Source organism: Dama dama, chromosome 6 (assembly GCF_033118175.1).
Source record: "Dama dama isolate Ldn47 chromosome 6, ASM3311817v1, whole genome shotgun sequence".
Taxonomy (NCBI): domain Eukaryota; kingdom Metazoa; phylum Chordata; class Mammalia; order Artiodactyla; family Cervidae; genus Dama; species Dama dama.
Window position 1 is genome coordinate 17,333,187 of NC_083686.1, and position 24,522 is coordinate 17,357,708.

Genomic DNA, 24,522 nt, shown 5'->3' on the forward strand with positions numbered 1-24,522 from the left:
ATAAAATACATCTAAATTAAAAAAAAAAAAAAAATCATATAATGTCTGCTTTCAGACCACAAAGAATTAAACTAGAAATTCCAAAATATATGGAGCTTAAACACATGCATCAAAGAAGAAATCTCAGAAGAAATGTTAAAATATTTTGAGCTGAATGAAAATGCAACTTACCAAAATTTGTAAGTGAAAGGAACAGTTAGAAAGGGAGATTTATACCACTGAGTGCATATGTTAGAAAAGAAGAAAGACCAAAAATCAATAACCTAAAGAAGAGCAAATTAAATCCAAAGTAAGCATAACAAGAGAAACAGTGAGAGCAGAAATCGGTGAAGTTGAAAACAAGAAATTGGTACCAAAAAATCAGTGAAACCAAAAGCTGGTTCATTGAAAATATCACTAAAAATCGATAGGCCTCTAGCCAATCTACCTTAATAGAAAAAGATAGAAGGAGAGAGGACACTGATTACTGATATTAGAAAATAAATAGAATCTATCACACAGATCCTGTGAAATTAAAAGGATAATAAAGGAACACTATGAACAACCCTATGCCCACAAATTTGCTAACCTAGATGAAATAGACCAATTCCTTGAAAGACACAATTTGTCAAAACTCATACAAGAAATTGTCTGAATAGGCCTCTTATCAGAGAAATTAAATCAACACCTAATAAACTTCCAAAACAGACAACACCAGGCCCAGGTGGATTCACTGGTAAATTCTATCAAAAAGGAAGAAATGATACCAATTGTCTACAATCTCCTTCAGAGGACAGAAGCAGAGGAAACACTTCCCAACTCGTTCTAGGCAAACAGCATTACCCTAATACCAAAAGCAGATAAAAACATTACAAGAAAACTGCAATCTCTCTCATGAACATAGGTGCAAAATCCTCAACAAAGTATTAGCAAATCAAATCCAACAATGCATACCATAACCAAGAGAGAGATTTCAAGTGTTCAAGGCTGGTTCAACATTTAAAAATCAATGTAATCCATCACATTTAGCTGAAAAAGAAAAATGATACGATCATATCAAATGCAAAAAAAAAGCATTTGACAAAGTCCAACACTCATTCACTAAAAGCTCTCAGTAAACTAGGAATAGAGAGGAACCACCTCAACTTGATAAAGACTCTCTGCAAAAAAAATCTACAGCTAACAGATATTCAATGATGAGAAGCTTAAAGCTTTACCACTGAAATCAGCTACAAAGCAAGGTTTGTCATCACTCCTCAACATCATACTGGAAGTTCTACCTAATGCAATAAGACAGGAAAATTAAGTATATAGCTGGGAAGAAAGACATAAAACTTTTTGTTGCCAGGTGACAGGGTTGTATAAAGAAACAACCCCCCCAAAATGTGACCAAAAACTTCTAGAGTTAATAAGCATTTATAGAAAGTTTTCAGATTATAAAAATAAGTCACTTTCCTATATATCAGCAATGAACAAGTGAAATTTGAAATTAAAAACAATGCCATTTACATTATAATTCCCAAAAATGAAATACTTACACATAAATTTAAGAAAGTGGGTATAAGATTTGTATGATGAGAACTGTAAAACTTTGATACAGACATACCTTCGAGATACTGTAGGTTCATTTCCACTCAATAAAGCAAATATCTCAAAGCAAGTCACCTGAATTTTTTGGTTTCTCAAGACATATGTTATGTTTACATTATACTGTGGTCTTTTAAGTGTGCAACAGCAGTATGTCTAAAAAATAATGTATATATCTCAACTTTAAAATATTGTTAAAAAATGTAACCATCACCTAGAGCCTTCAGTGAGTCATAACCGTTTTGCAGGTGGAGGGTCTTACCTCAATGTTGATGCTGCTAACTGATCAGGGTGGTAGTTGCTAAAGTTGGGGTGACTGTGGCAGTTTCTTAAAACAAAAATGAATTTTGCCACAACTATTTACTTTTGCTTTCACAAAAGATTTTTCTGTAGCATGCAATGCTGCTTGATAGCATCACCCACAGTAGAACTTCTTTCAAAATTAGAGTCAATCCTCTCAAATCCTGCTACTGCTTTATAAACTAAGTTTATCAATGTTTTAAGTCTTGTGTTGTTATTTCAACAACCTTCAGGGCTTCCCAGGTGGCTGGGACATATTTGTAAGTCATATATCTGATAAAGGGTTTGTATCTAGGATACATCATAATCTCCTACAACTTAGGAAAAACATCACATGTAAAAATGTGCAAAGACACGAATAGACCTCTTATCACAGAAGATATACAAATGGCCCATGAAAAGATGCTCAACACCATTAGTCACTGGGGAAATGCATAATAAAACCACCTTGAAACACCTCGGCACACCAGCCAGAATGGCCATCTTTAAAAAGACAACACCAAAAAAAAAGTGTGTATGACTTATTCACTTGGCTGTACAACTGAAACTAACAAAACAATGTAAATCAACTAGACTCCAATACGATTTCTGGAAAAAGACAATGCTGAGTTTTGGCGAGGATATGGGTAAACTGGAATACTTGTACACTGCAGGTAGGAATATAAGATTGTACTTTGGACAGTTTGGCCATTTCTTTAAAAGTTAAACATAAACTTACGATATGACCCAGCAATTCCACCCTGGAAATCTGAAGGGAATGCAGACATGCCCACACAACACATGCCAACATTTTGCATAAGAACCAAAACATTGGAAATAACTGAAATAATCAACAGGTAAATAGGTCAGCATTTACAGTATTAATAAAAAGGAAAAAAGTACTGATATATGCAAAAATATTATGCCAGACATAGAACACTGCATAGTGTGTGAGTCTGTGTATATGCAGTGTCCAGAAAAGGCAAATTCTTAAAGACAGAAAGCAAACCAGTGGTTGCCCAAAGCTGGAGGTTGGAGTGAGGATTATGTGCAAATGGGCACCAGGGAACTTTCGGAATTGATGGAAATGTTCTCAAACCACAGGTTGTAATGGTTGCACAGTATTATGGTACATAAACTATATCTCAGTATTGGGGGGAGAAAGCAGAATTGCTAACGATACAAATGTGTCTACCTTACCTGTGCTTGTTGAAGCCTCTGGTTCCCTCACGAAGTTTTGAGATTTATTAAAACTGACCAAAAATATACTTAATAGGTTATTCAAGACTGTTCTCCAAACTTACCACTTTTCTAGGTCCCATGTGAAGTTTGAACATTGCACATGCTTGACTAGAAGACCACCTGGATCCATTATACTCCAGCTGAATACACAGCAGAAAAGGAGGGTATGAGAGCTTAAACCCCAAATCCATACCCCATTGTCCTGTAAGTCTGACAGAGCAGTTTGAAATCTCATTCTTTTCCCAAGAGGACACCTTCAGGTGGGCTGTCCTTCAGTGAATCTCTCTGGGCGACAAGACTGCCGGTTCACCGACCCATGTCCTTTGTACACATTAAAGGACCAGAGCATTCTCTCAGCCCCTTTTGGAGACTCACTCTGCCGTCAACAGATAACATTCGACTCATCAGCCCGTACTGAAGGACTCTCCGTGTTATCCGATGTTTCAAGAATATTCTCCCCTTCTGGGTAGGAAGAGGAAGACAATGGGATTAAGGTAAGACAGGCTTTTGATTTTGGTTAAATTGTCTAGATCTGCCTTTATTTGCAGACACTGCATGAAGATTCCCAAATACAGCCCCTCCTCAGGGAGTGAATTTTAAACTCTTAAGTTTCAGAGCTGGTAGGGAGAACTAGCTGTGGACTCTGCAGGGCAGACAGCTCGTCCATGGAGATCAGAATGATGGTGTCCATTCAAGGAGCACTTACATTACTAAGTCACTCAGTCGTGGCCGACTCTGCACCCATGTGGGTTGTAGCCCACCAGGCTCCTCTGTCCATGGGATTTTCCTGGCAAGAATACTAAAGTGGGTTGCCATGCCCTCCTCCAGGGGAATCTTCCCACTTACACTAAAACTACCTAAACCAGATGTGACCAGACATGTGGACACTGTTCTGTTCAGTCCCACCAAACAGTCACTTCCCAGCAGAGATGGGCAACAGGAGAGGAGCAGACAGGAAGAAGGAAGGACACCAAGGATCAGCTCCTTTATGCTGAACCCAAATCATAACATATTCATAGGAGTTTTCACTTAACCCTTAACTGTAGGAACTAAGAGTAATGAAGTCCATCTTAGAGTCACACCAAATAAAAACTGGGATGAGTGTGAAGGGGCTGTTCAAGAGACACAAATGGGAATGTGCAGAGCTGGGTCTTGAGACTCCAAACCAGTCATCTGATCAGAAGCTTGAGAGCCTGGGGAGATGCCAGCATTGAGCCAGACCCTGGGAACACAGTGGCCATCAAGACAGACACCACTCACTGTCCACGCAGCTTAGAGCTCTAGTGATGATGAATAAAGATTCACAAAAATAAATAGCAATTACAAACTAAGACGTACCCAAGAAATTCGGTCCTCTTTCTATCAAGAGGATATCACCTCTCAATAACCATGTTTAACGATCAGCAGAATTTATTCACTCCCCCGCCCTAAAGATGTCACTGTAGGTGTTGGTGACAGAGTATACACAGTATACACTGCTTCTGTATTCGTTGAGTGAAATGTTTCTTCTCCAAAGAGAAAACGCACCACAGAGTTCAAATGTGATTTGTTTATTTTCCTGTCTAAGAGGTTCAGAGAATGGATTGACACATATAAGCTATCTCCCAGCCATATACAGTAGATATACACTGATTCTACTTTTTCTTTTCCCCTGATAGGTGACACTTTCTTTGTTCAAACCAAATTACAAATGAAGAGATACTATAAAAATAAAAGGGTGTGTGGGTGTAATCTTTTTATTCTCATACAGTAAGTGTATACCCATCACCACAAGGGGAAAAGCACTGAGGAAACATTTGTACTAAACAGGACCCTCAGAGTACCTCTCCAAATAGCAGATTGGAACACTTGGCCATTACTATCAAGGAAGTTCCTAGTCTTCCATTTTTCCTGCCATCACATTTGCTACACTGGAATTTAAGCCCTCTTCAGAGTGCAAATATAAAAGTGATCAAAGTCAGGGTTTTATGGCAATCTTTGCTAAAGTTTATTCTTGCTAAAATATATTCTATTTTAATATACATGCTATAAAAGTACACTAAAAAGGTCAATCTTTAGAGCTCTGTTAAAATTAAGAATTTTTTTTACATATAGAATAATATACACCCAACTCTAAAAGTATATTTGAGGATAGCTATTACTGTGACCCCAAATATTTCTAGCTTCAGATTTTGTTTATAATAGTATCAATTTTATAATACATGTATTCAGTAATGCTCTCATAATTCTATATTGCAATACTTCACTCATTACTAAAGGAAAATGCAGAGGGAACTGCATTTTGTCCAAGAAGTTCTTATTGTGCAAATCACCAAGTTTTCAACAGAAGTTCCTATTACAATATTTTTTAAACTTTGGTAAGTAAAATTATTTTATGATCCACATTTAGGGCTTTAAATGCAGCAAGTAAAAATGAGCAATGTTGAAAATTAACCTGAAGGTAGCCTGATTTTAAAAATGATCACTTCCTTCTGTAATAACATCTCCAGGGCCAATTCCAGGTGTTTATGGAATAGTGTGAAATAATGCTGACTGCACATGTCCAGTGGCGATGAACTGACTGAGTGCATGCCAAACCAAGACATTAGACTCTTGGGACTGAGTTAACTATCTCCACCATGATCATGTAGCACACGTGATGAGGCTGCTGGTTATACATTACATCCGTGGGACCCAGGCACATAGGCAACTTTTTTAAGTAGAGTCGTAGAACAGAAATATAAAATAATTGAAATTTGTTTCTGATTTAAACAAAAATATGTACTCTTTTCATTAACAAAACATTCTTTAAAATAGATCAGCTTCTCCTCTCCAAACATTTAGCCAAGGAGCACTAGGCAATTTTTGAAGGTTTTTGTGCTCACCATTCAATGGAGTAAACACGGTTGTAGTGAGCACACAGCAACAGTAGATTACTGACATCCACTGAGAAGAAATTTATTCTCCTCTGGTTACAGTGTCCTGTCCACCGAAGGAAAGGTTTGGCATTCATGTGCTTTTTGTTCTTGGTGGGAATCACTTCTGCTTGATTTTCGTTGTTGGAAGGAAAAAAACACCAGCTGATGAGCTCGGGTTTTGTGACATGATGTGAAAGAGGAACGTGACAAAAATTAGCTGCTACCATGGAGCCCGTCTGGGATGGGGTTTCCAGGCAGATCTCGCTTCTTCCCCGGGGAGTGTCCGGTGGGCTACACGGGACCCAGGCGTGTGGAGCCGCATCGTGGTGGTGGGGGGCGTTGCTCTCTGCAGAGCACCCCCTGCTCTGCCTCAGTCACCACCCCTCCTCACTACCCTACATACTGACGTTCGTGGGTACAGAACTTACGGAGACCAGCTCACAGGGAAACGAAGGCAGAGAGCTCAACCAAGAGGTAGGCTGTGCGTGCGCCATCATCCAGCGCTGCCTCCTGACTGCCTGTCTGTTGAGATAACGGTGGGGCATGCACACATCCGTTCTTCCCAGCGGAATTCTCCAATTTCTCTTGAAAGCTTTTGAGAAGATCCTGTTTTTTTCCAAACCATTTTATCAAAGTAGTCTGGTGTCGGCTCTTCCGAGCAAACCAAGTGGTAGAAACTTCAGCCCCTCTCTCTTGAATTTCAAACCTACCTAAAAGTGGAATGTTTTCCCCTGGCAAATAATTACTTCTTGGAAAGTGGACAGTTTTTCTTTTTTTAGATCCAAGTCAGCCCTTCAGAAAATACTTCAGACTGAAAGAGGAGGAAGTGGAGGAGAACTAGCTTCCTATTGTGCCTTACATAAAACATTTTGCTGAATATTAAGAACGGCTCCGACTACAAAGGTAAATATTTGTGAAAAGGGCGCACCGCCAGGTGAAACCTCAAGACATCCTCAATGTGCTCATTTCATAGTGTGTGACTCTTCAAAATACAAGTCTTTAAAGTGACGAAGCCTAGCAAGTAATGGGAAGGAAGTTAACATCAGAAAATACACTTTAGAAAAAGTACAAGACATTTGGCCCTCCATTTGCTACTTATTTCATAACTTAGATCAATAAAGTGTTAAATATTCACAGTAATTTCAGAGAGGAAACATTCATGTCTGTAAAACTTCAATCCGTTGCATTTTCAACCGTTTCTCTGTACAATTACAAAAATGTCGTCTGTCAGTGCTTTCCTGTAGAATTCTTTATTGTTAGTCCACCCTCTCTGGCTCCGATTATACCTTCAAGGTGGGCTGTAGTATTCCCTTCTCGATGAGATGAGTCTTCAGCGTTTTATAGATATTTAACTGCTGTTCTGGTTGAAGCACCAGCAGCTGCTGCAGCACTTTGCTGGGATTCGGACCCCTGGGAACAGCAGAAAAGACAGAGTTCAGGCTATTTTCAGAGAGCTGAAGGCAGCAGAGACTTGTATTTAAAATAAACCATGCCTTTAGGACTTCCCTGGTGGCACAATAGGGGCTCAGACAGTAAAGAATCTGCCTACAATGCAGGAGACCTGGGTTTGATCCCTGGGTGGGAAAGATACCCTGGAGAAGGGAATGGCTCCCCACTCCAGTATTCCAGATTCTATGGACAGAGGAGCCTGGCGGGCTACAGTCCCTGGGGTCGAGAAGAGTCAGACACAACTGAGCAACTGACACTTTCCCTTTTGGTGGTATAAGGGACAGAGATCCGCCTGCCAATGCAGGGGACACGGGTTCGACCCCTGGTCTGGGAAGACTGCGCATGCCAAGGAGCAGGTAAAGGCTATGCACTCTCTAGAGCCGGCGCTCCGCAACAAGACTCCACAACGAGACTCCGCCATGAGCAGCCCACATGCCGCAACTAGAGAAAGCCCGCAAGACCAAGACGAAAGCGACCAAGACCCAGCTCCACAAATGAGTATTTTTAAAAGATAAAACAAGTCATGCATTTACGTGCAAAGGATCAATCTTAACAAAACTGAAACAGTTCTTCCTCAGAGCTCACTTTAATGTTAGTATCAGAGGGGAGGAAAAAAAAAACCTAGAACTCTCCGCTGAGAGGCATGCAGTGTAGATGTGGGGGAAATGCACACACACAGAAGACAGGGACAATGTAAGGCAACTGATAGAGTGCAGATCTAAAAATTCCACAAAACTTCTCCAAAGGGCAACCTGAGTTAGAGAGGAAGGTTGGTAACAAAGCCTGAGATTGGACAACACACAAACCATTCTGTAAGGAAAGGAGCACAGTTCCTGGTGGATGAAGATAAACCAGAAGAGAACGTGAAAATATAAACATTTTTGCTTCAAAGAAACGTCAGACAAGGAAGGTGTTTTGTTGAAAGAATACCCTCAGGGAGCTATGAATGTTCGAGAGACAGGACACAAAGTCCTGAGCCAGCACTGAGGCTGCCACCTGGGATCTACAGTGGGAACAACAGCCTTGTTCAAAGGTCTTGGGTAAACCCCAACAACAGAAACAAACAAAAGGGGCTCTGCTTCAGCTGTGGTGCCTGTGCTAGAGACTCTGCCTGCCAATGCAGGAGCTGCCAGAGACTCCAGTTTGATTGCTGGGCTCCAAAGATGCCCTGGAGTAGGAAATGGCAACCCACTCCAGTATTCTTGCCTGGAAAATTTCATGGACAGAGGAGCCTGGCAGGTTACTGTCCATGGGGTCGTAAAGAGTTGGACGTGACTGAGGATGCACACTCGCACCCACCCTGCGTTAGCTGAGAGGAGGACAGGGAGCTGGAGAACCCTGCCTGCCTTATCCGCGGTGCCCAGCAGTCCTGCTCCCACCGGGGAGGAAGCAAGCCCAGGCAGCATTAAGTGTCCTCTGGGCTGGGACTGCTCCCCACCATGTACCACGCAGGGGCCTCTCCCTAGGCTCCGCCAACATCCCCACTCCAGCCCTTCGCTCTGCACCCTTCTCTGGTGCACCCTGCATCAGAAAAGGTCCGGACCAGGACGCCCACCCTCACACTCTTCCATCCTGAGACACTGCGACAGGCAGGGGGGTGCAATTTCCTACCTTTTGGACTCGAGCACTCAATCCATTTGTAAACTACAGATCACTTTCTGTACTTACACTGCTAAAGTGCTATTCTGTCAACTTCAGAATGTACCTCATTCAGATCATAATGCATATGTACTGTTCTTTGCAATTCCTACAGTCTACTTGAACAGGAAAAGCAGAGTAGGTTTACTTTTCAGGAAATCCAATAGGAAAAAGAAGCAAGACATAAGTAATAGATGGAGAATGGCACAGAATTCTGAAAAATACATTTACATGAGTAATTAAATTTATGACTTATGATAAGGACTCTTCAGTTCAAGGGCTTCCCTGGTGGCTCAGTGGTAAAGGATCCACCTACCAATGCAGGAGACTCAGGCTCCATCCTTGCATCAGGAAGATCCCCTGGAGAAGGAAATGGCAACCCACTCCAGTATTCTTTCCTGGAGAATCCCATGGACAGAGGAGCCTGATAGGCTATAGTCCATGGAGTCCCAAAAGAGTCAGACTTAGTGACTAAACAACTTCAGTTCAGATGGAATTATAAGAAGTAGAAAACCCAGCAACAAAGAAATGTTTGCTGTAGGGTGTTATCACAGAGAAAATCTTTGATTCAAAAAACTTCACAATAGCATGAATTAGCTGTCTCATAGGTCACACCTTTGTGCACGTGGCTCAAATCATTTCCCAAAACCCTGCAGCTATAAATCTTCCACAACTGTGGTCTACTCACGTCAAGACACAGCTTGTCTTATAAAAGACTTGTCTTCAAAAGACTCAGCAGCTTCATAACATAAACCCAGAGTAGGGGCCCACAGAGAAAGGGAAGGCTATTCTAGCAAGTTCAACTAAATGCAAAATCGTCAGCAGGTGCTCCCAGCTAGTTGCACATTGGCTCTAGCACTGTATTTCTAATCATTTAAATATTTACTTTCAAATGGAGGACAACAAGGCTCAGCATGACTTTTTCCTACTGAGAGAACAGCAGATCAAGAAGCAAAAAAAGAATGAGTTAATGCTCTAAAAGCTACCATCTTCAGAAAAGAAAGAGTTCTAAGGATTTAATCACTAATTGCTAATACTCAAATAGATCAGTGAATAAATCATATGCAAATGGATTAAATACTCCAATTAAAAAAGACAAAGACTGTCAATTGGGTCATAAAAACAAACAAAATCCAGCTATACAATTGTGAGAAGAGGAACACACTTTAAATATAAGGGAAAAGGCACACAAGAAATAAAAGGATAGACAAAGAAATACTAATTCAGCTAAACTCCCCCAGCTGACTTACGACACTAATGCTGAAACTGCACAATGCATATTTGTCTCATGTAAACATGGAATGTATATCTGAGTAGACCATATGCTTGAGCACAAAGCAAGTCTCAATAAATACTAAATACTGAAATAACAGAGTATGTTTTCTGGTCACAGAATTAAATCAAAAATCAATACAGGAGAATAAGAAAATCTCCATTTCTTTGAAAGTGAATCAATGAACTTCTAAATAATCCCATGTCAAAGAGATATAATACTGGAGATCAAAAAATATTTGTAACTGAATAATGAAAATATAAATGTGGGATGACAGTACTTAGGAGTATGAAAAAGAGCACTCAAAAAGCAGTAAACAGGAAATATATAGTGTTAGATGAACATACTAGACAAGAAAGCTGAAAATCAGTAACCTAAGCTTTATCTCAAGAAGCTGGAGAAGGAACAGAAAATTGAAACATAAGGAAGGTAAAGGACACAAAAACAGAAATGGAACCGATAGAAAACCCAGAAATAAAGCCATGCACCTATGGACACCTCATCTATCACAAAGGAGGCAAGAATATACAACGGAGAAAAGACAGTCTCTTCAATGAGTGGTGCTGGGAAAACTGGACAACTACATGTAAAAGAATGAAATTAGAACATTCACTAACACACACACAAAAATAAACTCAAATGGGTCAAAGAACTAAATGTAAGGCTAGACACCGTAAAACTCTTACAGGAAAACATGGGCAGAACAGTCTTTGACATAAACTGCAGCAAGATCTTTTTGGATCCACCTCCTAGAGTATTGAAAATAAAAACAAAAATAAGCAAACAGGACCTAATTAAGCTTAAAAGCTTTTGCACAACAAAGTAAACCACAAACAGAACAAAAAGACAACCCACAGAATGGGAGGAAACATTTGCAAACAAAGCGACCAACAAGGGACTAATCTCCAAAATAAACAAACAGCTCATGCAGCTCTATGTCAAAAAAAAAGAAACAACCCAATCAAAAAATGGGCAGAAGATCTAAATAGATCTTTCTTCAAAGAGAGACAGATGGCCAAAAAGCATATGAAAAGATGCTTAACATCACTAATTATCAGAGAAATGCAAATCAAAACTATAATAAGATATCACCCCACACCTGTCAGAAAGCCCACCTGTCACCGAAAAATCTACAAACAATAAATGCTGGAGAGGGTGTTGGTGGGAAGGTAAATTGGTACAACCACTATGAAGAATAGGATGGAGATTCTTTAAAAAACTAAAAAAGAGAACTACCATATCATCCAGTTATCCTACCCCTGGGCATATATCAAGAGAAAACTGTAATTCAAAAAGATACATGCACCCTCACTGTTCACTGCAGCACTATTTACAAATACCCATCAAAATAAGAATGGATAAACAAGATGTGGTACAGATATACAGTGGAATATTAGTCATAAAATAGAAGAAAATAATGCCATTTGCAACAACACAGATGGACCTAGAGATTATCATACTACGTGAAGTCAGTCAGACAAATACCATGGTATTACTCATGTGGGAAATCTAATTTTAAAAAGTGATACAAATGAACTCATTTACAAAACAGAAACACTCACAGATTTTGAAAACAAACTTATGTTTACAAAAGGGAAATGCTGGAGGCAAGGGATAAATTAGGAGCTTAGGATTAACATGCACACACTACTATATATAAAATAGATAACTAACTAGGACCTACTCTATTACATAGGGCACTCTACTCAATATTCTATAATAAACTATATGGGGAACGAATCTGAAAGAGTATGAATAAATGTATAACTGATTCACTTTGTTGTATACTTGAAACTAACAACACTGTAAAGCAACTGTACACCAATAAAATTTTTTTTAAAAAGATGAAGGAAAGAGGAGAGTCGACATCATGAAATGGAAAACACACACACAACAGAGAAAGTTCAAGTCAGAATCTGACTGAAAAGATTAATGAAATAAACTATAACAAAACTGCTCCAGGAAAATAAAGGTTAATACAAAAATGCTCACACTACTATGGGTATATATTTAAAATACATATTTAGGGGCTATAAGTATGAGTTTTCCTCCAAATAACAGGTTTTTGAGGTTCAGAAATACCTCAGGTATTTCTAGGCCATGTAGGTTTTCTAGGTTCAGACCACAGGTTTTCTAGGCTCAGACACCAGTAGAGACCATGATAAAAAAAAAAAAGTTAGCATGTGGTTGATGTTGTTAGCCTCTGCACCCCAGACTGGCGTTTTAGGGCAAATCCAAAACATTATAGTTTAATAATGAGAATAAAGCAACCACACAAAATAGCAACACATGCCAATCACCCTGCCTCACCTCTCCACTCCCAGCCTTAATACACGTACACATCCATAAATCCCTTAGACTGCTTTATTTTTCTCCATGGCTCTTACAACCACCAAACAAGCTCTATTTGTTGTCCACTCCTGCCCCTTCTCCCTCCAGCTCCCCAATGAGAAAGTAAGCTGAAGACAGGGACTGGTTTGTTTTGTCCTCTGCTATACCCGTGCCGAGAACATTCCCCAACACATAACAGACACTCAAGCAGTAACTAGCGGACTGGATGAATTATGTCTCCTTTTAACTCTCAGTGTTCACTTCCACCACAGTGTCCACAGCTGAGAAATGAAATCTCTTGTTCCAAACCCAGTACCATTCATCCACACTGACTGAATTTTAACTCAGTCCTATTAGACTATGACATATACTATTTTTTAAGTTGTTCAAATCTAAGAAAAAATAGTTATAATTTAATCATATAGCCCAAGGCAACAGTGTGACACAGTTCCGGGAGCCACCATTCCTTTCACTATTATGGAATACCAATGACAGAAAAAGTAACTAATTCAAACTAATGCTTATGGAAATGAGAACTCAAAGACATCATCTAATAAAACATTTTTTAAAAATCTAAAAGTACCTTATAAAACTTGTGATGTACACATGCACGAAAGTTGCCATCAAATACTGACAATCAAATCTGTCCATTATCCCGCCATGTCCAGGAATGGTGTTTGCAAAATCCTTCAGAGAAAACAAACAAACAAACATACTAGTAAATTCTCAAAAATCACCTGCTGTAAAATTTCTATCTGTAAATGTCTCCTTGGCAGCATGGACTTCAAGGAAAATACTTTACTACTGGATTTTCCTACTAAATATAAGGGCTTCCCTGGTGACTCAGATGGTAAAGAATTCACCCACAATGCAGGAGACCTGGGTTCGATCCCTGAGTTGGGAAGATCCCCTGAAGGAGAGCATGGCAACACACTGCAGTATTCTTGCCTGGAGAATCCCCATGGACAAAGGAACCTGGCGGGCTACAGTCCATGGGGTCGCAAAGAGTCGGACATGACTGAGCGCCTAAGCACACACAAATACACACTTATTAGAACATATCCAACAGATTTAAACCGTAATCTTGAGATATGTTAGAACCATGTTAGAATGATTACGGAATTGACCCACAGCTTTCTGTGCTGTTGCTGTTTCCTTTTTAGGGATCCAACCCACACCCACTGCAGTGGAAGCAGGGGAGTCTGAACCACTGCACTGCCATGGAAGTCCCGAGCCAAAGCTTTCAAATAACACTACTTAAATATTCATCCAATCTAGTACTAACTTTTTTCAGTTAATAAAACTTTTTCTAAATAAAAAGCACTATCAAGCTATTACTAATCATATACCCTGCTCTTCTGTTTTATTAGCATCTACTGGGAGGGTGCTATTTTAGTGTTGTTGACAGATGGACAACTGGTTCTAGCTCATGTTTATCCTAATAGTTCTTACGCTGAAATAAATATTTTACTACTGTGATGAATATTTATTTTTTCTTTTTAAGTGTTGGCGTAAAAAAGAAAATCAAAACAGCTAATTCATTTGGGACATGTTAGTCTATTAAATGGCCAAATGGAGGGACTGGTTAATCAGCCTCTGCAAGTTGACCTTGAACAAATCTATCCACATGGGTCCAGGATTTGGAAATGACCAACTGCTCTTCTCATTTACTCAGGCAACCTGAAAAACCTCTAAAATGTAACAGCAATTATACCTTCATTTCAGACAGGAAAAGAAATCTCACCATTCAACAAGAAACCTTGGACTGGAGACCATTAAAGAAAATAAAATAGCTAGTGGGAAGCTGCTGCATGTAGCACAGGGAGCTCAGCTCGATCCTCTGTGATGACCTCAAAGGTGGGATTGTGGGGGTAGGGGGGTTGGATGGAGGCTCAAGAGGGAGAGGCAATATGGATACATAGAGTAGATTCATGTTGTTGCCCAGCAGGAACTAACATAACATCGTAAGGCAATTATGCGTGTGTGCTAAGTCACTTGAGTCGTGTCCAATTCTCTCCAACCCCATGGACCATAACCCATGAGGCTCCTCTGTTCATGGGATTCTCCAGGTAAGAATACTGGAGTGGCAATCCGATAAATAAATAAATGAAAACCCTATTCTAAACATAACATTTCTCTCTGAAAAAATGATCGAAAAACTCTTGGGTTAATTTCTGCCAACACATTTCCTTCCGTCTCTCCCCTACTGACCCAGGCACAGGAGAGCCTGGAGACTCAGCCCTGCCCTACTGCCTGCAGCCTTTGCAGGCCTCTTGTCTTGCCCAGCTGCCGCTGTGGTTCTTTGTGGATATAAATGACCTCCCCCGGTAGGTGGCGAGCATCAGCATGACAACATCTCGCACATTTCTGTGTATCATATACAGCCACCCAAGGTAGACTCTCCCCCACTGCAAGTGCTCTCAGAGTTCAGGTACTTATTCCCCTGGGATCTGGCCCCATCCACCTCTGCATTCTGATCTTCTCTCTACCACGGCCATGCTCTTCTTCTTCACCTTCCCACTGGGAAGGCTCCTCTGCTCCAGTGCACTCACTGGAACCCCCGTCCTTCGATTTCTCTGCAGGACTCATCGTCCTTTCCCCAGATCCCTGCTCAAACATCACCTCCTCAGTGAGGCCTGCCCTGACTGCCCCACCTCCAGAAGCCACTCTAACTCCCAATGGCATAACATTCAGTCTTAGTGAAGCCACGTGAGGAGAGCTGATAGGCCAATTATTTCACTTTATGAGATTCTAACTTAAAACACGGGGCTGATTTTAAGTATCTGGAATGGGGACCAGCAGACTATGTCCCACAGACCAAATCCAGCCTGCTGCCTGTTTTCTCTGTAAGTAAAGTTTTATTAAAACACAGCCACACCCATTCATTGACACTTTGTCCACGGGACTCTCACTACCATGGAAGAGTTCAGAGTTGAGCAGTTTGCAACAGTGCTACTATTAACATATGACTTGGCCTTTACAGAAAGGGTCTGTTGCTCCCTGACCTGGCGAATCCACGGTCACAGATTCCAGGACTGTCCAGCACGTCCCTTCATATGAGACAGTGACAGACACTACACTTAACACAATCCATGGCTGGATTCTTGGGTGAACACCTGAAGGACCAAGATTCTGTGTCTGTCCCAACAGTAAGTGACACGTGCCATTTCAAGAAGAGAGGGTGACGTGATACTTTAACATGCATTAACACGGCACGACCAAAACCTAACAGGAAAGAAGATACTCTGTGAGGCTGACACATAAAGGGTGGAAAACTTTTTGCCCAGGGGCTTAATGTGGGACACCAAGAGAGAACCAAATTCCAACCCTCTTACATTCTCTAATTATGTTCTATAACACCCTAACAAAGAATCTAAACACACACCTTGATTTTGAAGGCTCTTTTGAATCCGCTGGCAAAGAAGCCTCCGAATGGACCAATCAAAGATGCAAACGTGGAAAGAGCGATGCTGTGGATCTGGAAAGGATACATGCTCACTGTTTCCTAAAGAGGTTTAAAAAAAAAAGGAAAGGGGTTGGAGCTAACTGCATGAGAAATGTATTTGAGCATGCCACATAAACTAAGAACCATGAGATAAACAGTAAGTCAAAAGCATATGCCATATTTTTATTAAGTTCACAAATTTTCAAGATCACAGGAAAAAAATAAATGTTGTAAGCTCTTATTACTACCCTTTGTTTATTCAGCCTACACTCCCCATTCCCTCTGTAAGCATACTGAAAATACCTGGTGTGCTAAAATCTAACAGGCTGCTTTCTAATCTGTCTAGAGACTTATGCATCACTTGGGTTGTAGGATTATAAAAAAATCAATTTCTGAAACTGTTTTTTAGAGTTGTTTCTGTAATTACATAATGTATATTTTGATTGTGCATTTTATTTCACTTTAGTTTTATATGACAAAATGAGGGGAAAGTTGATCTTTCTTTTAAAATTAAGTTAAAAGCTGTGGAAACACCTGAAAGTAAAATGCTTAAAAAGACTGCCAAAATGAGCACCAGGAAGACAATTATAAAAGATTTGGAGAGGAAATTATAAAAATCGAGAAGAATTCTGCAGTCAAATTATTTCATAAATTCTTAGCTCTTATTCTACTTTAAATAAATTGAAATTACACATTTGAGAAAGTGCATCATGGGTGTGATTTACAAAAGATCAAGAAGAACTCCAATCTTTGGACTTGATCTCAAAGCAATGGGCTTATCCCAATCAAAGATGGAGAGAATCAAAGAATTCTATAGCAGATAACAGATGGTTTGAACACTGAAAAAATTCTTAGAATCAGTGTATCAAGCATTCAAGTAGAGAAATAATCTGTTGTTTAACCTTTTTTTCTCAAAAATTAACTTCAGTTAACAATTAAATGTTTCAGGGACTCCCTGAAACAGGTGGTCCAGTGGTTAGGACTTAGTGGTTTACCTGCTGGGGCCTGGGTTCAATTCCTGGTCAGGGAATTAAGATCTAGCAAGCCATGAGGCACCACACACAAAAAAAAGTTTTAAATTGAGTCAACTTATACCAGTTACACATAAAACTCATTATAACTCATCATTGCTTTGTAGAAATCTAAAGGATACTGAAAAGTGTTTCTAAAACACAAGATAAATTACCACCAGTATTCAAACCACTAGGCAAGTAAGTTTCTAACAGAAAATTGGTTTGTGATAGCAATATTCATTTTATGTTCAAGAAGGGGAAACCCCAAGAGAATAGGATATACAATTGACGCCAAGCAGTCAGTGAAACCGCTTTTGTGTTCTAGAGCTGAAAATTCTCTAGAAATTGATTTCCTGTGAAAATCTTATTTCCGCTTTTAAAGGAAGCTTAATCTTCGGGAGGAAGGATCCCTTCCACGTTTATCTTACCCGTCTCAACACTGCCTTCAGAAAGGGAGGAAGTGAGTAACTCTGAAGCTGAAAAAGTTCTGAGGGTTCACACTCTGTAACAAAGGAGTTCACATCACTTCGGTATTCCACTGGGCAGACGAAGTACTGGTATTTGGATAACACGTAAGCAGCCTAAATAACAAAGCAAGCGTTCATAAAACATTAAATGAAATAGAAGTATGTATATAGTAAAATTTTAATGTATATGTGTTACGTGTCAGAAAGGCCAGAAACAGAATGCCAAGTTTTCCTTGCATTCTCATTCTGCTATGTATATTTAAAGTTAAATGATCATAAGTAGCACAATAAAAGACTTTGAAAAGCCATCAGGAAACCAAAAAATTTTGAAAATCAGTGTTATTATAATCTCGGTATGACGACAATAAGAGGGAAGGGGAAAAAGATAAAAAGTTGATTTGAGCATTTAAACAAGCATTATAGCGAGGTTGTACTTTTTTAAAGAATGTACTTAATGTCAACAGAAGCTAAGAATTATAAAGATATGGGACAGTACAGGGCTGAAGTTTCTTCATAAAGGTTATATTAATTTCATCAATAAAAAATAGCCAATAATTCAAAATTGCTAAGAAAACAGCACAGGTGAAAAACCCAGAAAATGCTTACTGAATTATTCTTTCTCTGGATGCATCACTGCAATTTTTAAAGCTATCTGTTCTCAGCCACAGAAGAAGATACATAAAAGCAAAATATCTTATTATAAATTTAAAGTGCTAATTCATTTCCTTTCTCTTACAGATACTTACACCATTATATTGCTCAAGAATGGTTAATAGAAGTGCAAATATAACACTGGGAATGGATATATAGTGATTTTGCTTCCAAACAACCAGATTCCTCAAAATTACTTATTAAATATATATATATATATTTATATATATATAATTTCCCTCATTATTTTCTCATGTATTACATTCTTATAGGATAGCTCTTTATTTTCTTTGGTCCTATCCTTGGTCCTATCCAGTGATATGGCTGTTCTTGTAGAATTTCTAAATTGTGTTTAATGATACTAGATTCTTGTAGTAGCATTTAACTTAATAATATTCTAGTTATCCTTGCTTCATATTATATAAACATTGGATAGGACCAGGTCCCTTTCCATTATCCTATTTATCAATTATTATCTCATCAACATTCTACCAAGTAACACTGGAATAATTTTTAAAATTGTATTGGAATTTTCATTGAGAATGAACTAAACTGATAAACAAGGGAATTATGATGGCTTTCCCATCCAGCCTGGCTCATTTCCATTTGTTTGTGTATTTGCTCCCTCTCAAAGCCCCATGTTGTTAGTAACTACCCTATATTTGGCTACAGAATATATTCTAGAACTGTTAAGGGACATAACTTAAAAATTAAACTTCCTGACAGTAATTTTTTGGTATATTCATCTTATATCCAGACATTTTTCTGTACCTTTTCTTGATTCTCACAAGACACCTTTGAATAAAAAACCTAAATTCCATAATTATACCCTATTTTTTAAAACATTAACAATATCCGCATTCACAGCTAAAAGTGAACATCAATTATTTTCAACAAACTTTTTCTGTAAACTGGGCTCACAGCCACAAACGCCCATTAAGTCAAGCAGCTGGCTAAGTGTGAAGGAGGCAGAACTCTTCAACATCATTTGCAGTCTCTGCTTTTACTCAAAGCCACAGCCTGTCCCAGTCCTATCTGTGTCCCCCAAAGGCTGCACAGCTATTAGAAACTACCAGAATACAGCAGAGGGTCTCAAGCCCACCTGTGTATGAGAATCAGCTGAGGGAGTTAATTGACCTGGTGGAGGGCTAGGACATGGATGGTAAAGAAGCTCCCCAGGCGATTCTGACACAAGCCAGGACGAGAGCGGCTGGGCTGGAGGATACAGGCATATACCTTGTTCCATCGCACTCACTTTATTGTGCTTCCCAGGTTTTGTGTTCTTTACAAATTGAAGTTTTATGTCAACCCTGCCTCAACCAAGCCTAACGGCACCATTTTTCCAACAACAAAACTTCAGTGGAGGAAGTAACTACAAATGTGGTAAAATAGGAGAAGAACTGCAATCAGAAGTGGAGGCTGAATAAGGGATGAATAGCTGCAATCTCCTTATACAGCTTCCATGGATGAGGAATTCCTTCTGATGAATGAGTAAACAAAGTGGTTTCTTGAGATGAGCTCTATTCCTGGTGAAGATGCTGTGAAGACTGTTGAGATGACAACAAAGGCTATAGACTATGACATAAACTTAGTTGATAAAGCAGCGGCAGGATTTGAGAAGACTGACTCCAATTCTGAAAGAAGTTATGCTGAGGGCAAAATGCTGTCAGCACTGCATGCTACAGAGAAATCATTCACGAGAGAAGAGACAATCAACATGCTGTACTTCATTGTTGTCTTACATTTAAGAGATTACCAGAGCCACGTCAACCTTTAACAACCCCCATCCTGATCAGTCAGCAGCCTCAACATCAGAGCAAGGTTCTCCACCAGCAAAAAAGATGATGACTTGCTGCAGGCTCAGATGATGGTTAGTTAGCATTTGCGGGGGGGGGGGGGGGGGGTGCATAAAATATTTTAAAATTAAGGTATGTACATTGTTCTTTAAGATATAAAGCCATTCCACACTTAAAGGACTAACAGTAAAATGTAAACGTAACGTTTATACACACTGGGAAACCAAAACACTCATGTGACTCACTTGAACCCCACTACTTGCTTTATTGTGGTGGGCTGGAACTGAAGCCACAGTTATCTTCAAGGTATGACTGTGGATTCTGTTGAGTGGGCTTCAGTTACTACCTGATTAGCATTTTATGGTTTAACGCTTTTAGGTTTAGAATAGAGTAATAAACTTGCTACCATTTTTCAAAATATAAAATAAAAATCCGAGTAAAACTCACAATGAATCCAAAGATAACTGTGGAAAAGAAACCACCAATGAATCCTTCCCAAGTCTTCTTAGGAGACAACTGAAAAAGATATTTATTTTTTACATTAAATAAAATTAGAAAATAAAATTTAAGAGTTATTACACTCACAAAACACAGATACAGGTGTTCAGTGAATTCCCATAAAACCCTGTATACCTCTCCTTTTCCTCATATTGGAAAGACTTTGCCACGCTCTTTCCTTCAGTCCATGATTGTGTTTTATTTGTGCAAATCTCTCTAGTAGAGTCTAACACATATTAGGCCCTCATACATCTGACATATCGTGAATATCTGTTTCTATAAACTGCCTCAATTTGTTTTCATCACTCAAAGAACTATAAACTCTATGCTGAAATAATTGTCCCATGATGTTCATGCTTATATAAACTCCCAGAATAATGTAGTTCTTGAAATAAGGCTGAGATCTATTCACTCTAAGTATACATGGTCTGTGTTGACTTACTACTGATCAAAAGTAGGATTAGTGCAACAATACGTGGACACTGCAGAACCCCAGACCGTCACACATTCCCAAATGCCATGCTTACAACAGACCTCCTTCTGAAATGGCAAAATACGCCATAGCCCAGGTACAGATCAGCCCCACAAGTGGGCACATAACCTCCTTCCTTTGGTCAGAATATGTCATTCTCTATGAAGAAATATATTGTGCTTCTAAGGATACTTTTGTATACCTTTGCAATCTGTCTCAGATTGCAATTATTGTATTAGTCCTTGGAGCATTCAGGAAGAGAGATCTGGAGGAAAGTCTTGAACTTGGTGAAACGAGGGCAGGAGAAAAAGATTTAGGAGTAGACAGTGCTAACTGCTGAGACGCTCTGGAAAATAAGGACTCGGTACAGGGTTCTGATCATCAGGAAAGCACTCTGGTGGACTCTGTAAGAATCCTTTCAGTGGATCAGTGAGGACGGAAGCCAAACAAATAGCAGAGGGAAGATTCTGACATAGAAATGGGTAATATGCTAAAGTACATGAAGTCTCAGCCTGAAGTTTACAAAGCACAAAGGCTTTCTTGACCAATCTGACAACAATTCCATAGGTAAGTGAGTGGTATACACCACCTCTTAGGATAATGCAGTATTATTGTCATGAAACAGCAGTTGACTCAAATTCAAAAGTGCCTGCTGATTATTTTAAAGAGAGCTTATCAAATTAAATTGACCCTATCATATTGATTCCAGGGTTAACTTGCATAATTACATCTGGCTGCATTATACAACTAATTCAGCCTTGTAATTCACTAGAAATTGACGTTGAAAATCAGACAGTAAGAGTCTTCTACAGCCTCTGAGTGTTCCTGAGTCAACAACTTCTCAGCTGGTATAGAAGCCTTGACTACTTCACCACTTGCTCTTGTGCTGGAGCAACTTTAGAAACTTTAAAAATATATAGTTTGCTGGCCAGTGTCCCTACAGCTCAGCAGCTCAGCTTGATGTTGTGTACTGGACTCCTATGTGGGAAAGAATTTAAGGAAGGTGTTTTTGAAGGACAGGCAGTCCACACACTCCTCTGGGAATGATAAACTATCCTTACATCAGTCTGAACAAACAGGTTTTCTATCTGAATAATTGTCTCAGTTCCTCCAAAAATGCCTTCATGTCATAATATCAAAACAGCCACTTAATGCATTTGTGAGAATGTCATCAATGACCTGGCCTAATATATAAACCAAGTAATTCCTTTATAAGGCTCCAACATGAAAAGTTTTTTTTTTTTTTTGAAGAAACCAGTTCTATAAAATGGTCTGTCTTTATATGAGAAATTGATTTCTTTTTTACCCCAGATGGGAACTTATAAATTACTTCACTTCCTTTTTTGCCGCCATCGACTATGGTGCTACGCTAAGTCACTATAGTCGTGTCCGACTCTTTGCAACCCCACAAACTGTAGCCCACCGGGCTCCTCTGTCCATTGGATTCTCCAGCAAGAATGCTGGAGTGGGTTGCCAAGCCCTCCTCCAGGGGATCTTCCCGACCCAGGGATCGAACCCTCGTCTCTTAAGTCTCCTGCATTGGCAGGTGGGTTCTTTACCACTAGTGCCACTTGGGAAGCCAAACAGAAACAAATCTAACACAAAACAACATGGTCTCCTCATGTGTATTTTCCGGTCTTTGATCTTCACTTTTCCTTATCACTTCCATTATTCATCAATGTTTTTATTGTAGAACCTCAATTTTTTTTTTGAAATGGATTTGGGTATAAAAGTCTTGCAAATGGACATGAGTATGTGATGCTGGTATATTATACACCCTCAAACAACTCAGTAAAGGAGGAGACAAATGAGATGGCTTGAGAGGAAGGCAGCGTCAAGGACAGGCCTGTGTAGAGGGTTATTGGGGAGGAGAATGAAAAATCCACATGACAGCCAAGGGAAAGAAGCCAGAGGAAAATGACATGAGCCTTCACAGGAGAGGATGAATGACAGGAGTCAAGAGAACACCTGATGAAAAACCCAGACGGAATCACTGGGAAATACAGACTTCTGCCCTCAACACTGTGGCTGCTGAGGGTAGCTAAGGAAAAGCAGAGCACCTCAGAAATCAACAACGTGTAACAGCACCAAACTATTGGGAATTTTTCCCAGTAGCTAATCATCTAGGCTATGGTAAGGACTTGTTTGTGGTGTTTTTCCATTACCTTAATTAACGGAGTTCTTCCAAAAAAAAATCCAAAAATGTAAGCAGTTATGTCATTGCAAATAACACTTGATATTGGAACAAGGAACCTTAAAAAAATAAAATAAAAAGTCAGCAGAAAGAAGTCTGTAAGATTCAATGGCAAATATTTACACATGTTTTGACTCAATGAACCAATGCAATAACCCTTTGGATGACACTGCCACCTAGTCCAGAACATAACACATGCTAATAGATGGACAGACACCATAAATATCAACCAAATGTGCCCATTTAGCAGTTAGGCAGAGCAAAATCTATAAGCATACTAGAAGAATATTGCTAGTGAAAATATTAAATAATCAACTTGACAGTTAATCAATTTCTATAGCTATGGAGTTTCAAATTTCCATTTTATGAGGAATGCCAATGAAAAACTCACTTGCCATCTGGCTCTGCAAGTATTAGGTCACTAGTCACTGCCATTGCTGACCTCTGCTGACCTTTAACTCATCCTGAAAGGAGTTCAGGGCAAAGATCAGGAGTGAGGCACTCTGTGCTCCAGGAAAGACTGGCAGAACAGGCCCTCAGAGAGTTAGACATTTTTTTGGAGATTTTATGAGGCCAATTGCTTACATCAGGCTCACTCTCATATCTAGAAAAGCACTAAAATCATTAACAGAGACAGCTGTTCCTCGTGATTAGTAGCAACCTTCTGCCAAAATGCATGCTTGATGGTATGTGTCCCCTTCTCTAAAATCATATGTATACTGACCTCCCCTCTGACCTCCTTAGAGCAGTTCCTCGGAACTATCTGAAAAACTTTCTCAGAGTTATCTGAGAAACTGTCTCTGGGCTATATAGACCTCATTTGGCTCCAAATAAAACTTAACTCACAATTCTCACATCATGCATCTTTTTTTTTTTTTTCAGTCAATAGGAACAAGTTACATTAGTATAAAGAAATTTTTAAAAGCAGCCTTTCAAAATAGAAATGAGTCAGTCAGAGTACAATCTGATAAACTTACACCAAGCTCTTGCCCAATTATCAGTTTTAATGCTATCTTAGCTTACAGGCGCATTAAACCCTACTAACTGTACAGAACCTACTAATTTCAGTGATTGCCTACCATCAATGAAAAGTTTGTATATGGAAGGCAGTCTTGGAATCTTCCATATGATTCCAATCATTCCAAAAAATGATTCCAATTTTTTGCACATACATACCAAAAAAAAACACCAACCTGTCAAGGGAACAAATTTATCTTGACTAAACTTATCAACTATAAAAGTTTTTAGTTACTGTGTTTTAAAGGAATGTAGAGAAAATATGATCAGATTTCTTAAAATCTTAAGTTTTTC

General features: G+C 39.3%; 1 protein-coding gene across 1 annotated transcript in view; it reads right to left on the minus strand.

The window, feature by feature from the left end:
- Nucleotides 1-4,621: 4,621 nt before the first annotated feature.
- CDS1 (CDP-diacylglycerol synthase 1) overlaps nucleotides 4,622-24,522 on the minus strand; it is a 66,913-nt gene continuing 47,012 nt past the window's right edge. Inside the window, exons 8-13 of the mRNA XM_061145617.1 lie at nucleotides 23,183-23,270; nucleotides 20,495-20,563; nucleotides 17,562-17,714; nucleotides 16,061-16,180; nucleotides 13,259-13,362; nucleotides 4,622-7,394 (exon numbers count right to left, since the gene is read on the minus strand). Coding sequence (XP_061001600.1) covers nucleotides 7,265-7,394; nucleotides 13,259-13,362; nucleotides 16,061-16,180; nucleotides 17,562-17,714; nucleotides 20,495-20,563; nucleotides 23,183-23,270 — 664 coding nt within the window. The 3' untranslated portion in view covers nucleotides 4,622-7,264. The remainder of the gene's footprint in view (nucleotides 7,395-13,258; nucleotides 13,363-16,060; nucleotides 16,181-17,561; nucleotides 17,715-20,494; nucleotides 20,564-23,182; nucleotides 23,271-24,522) is intronic.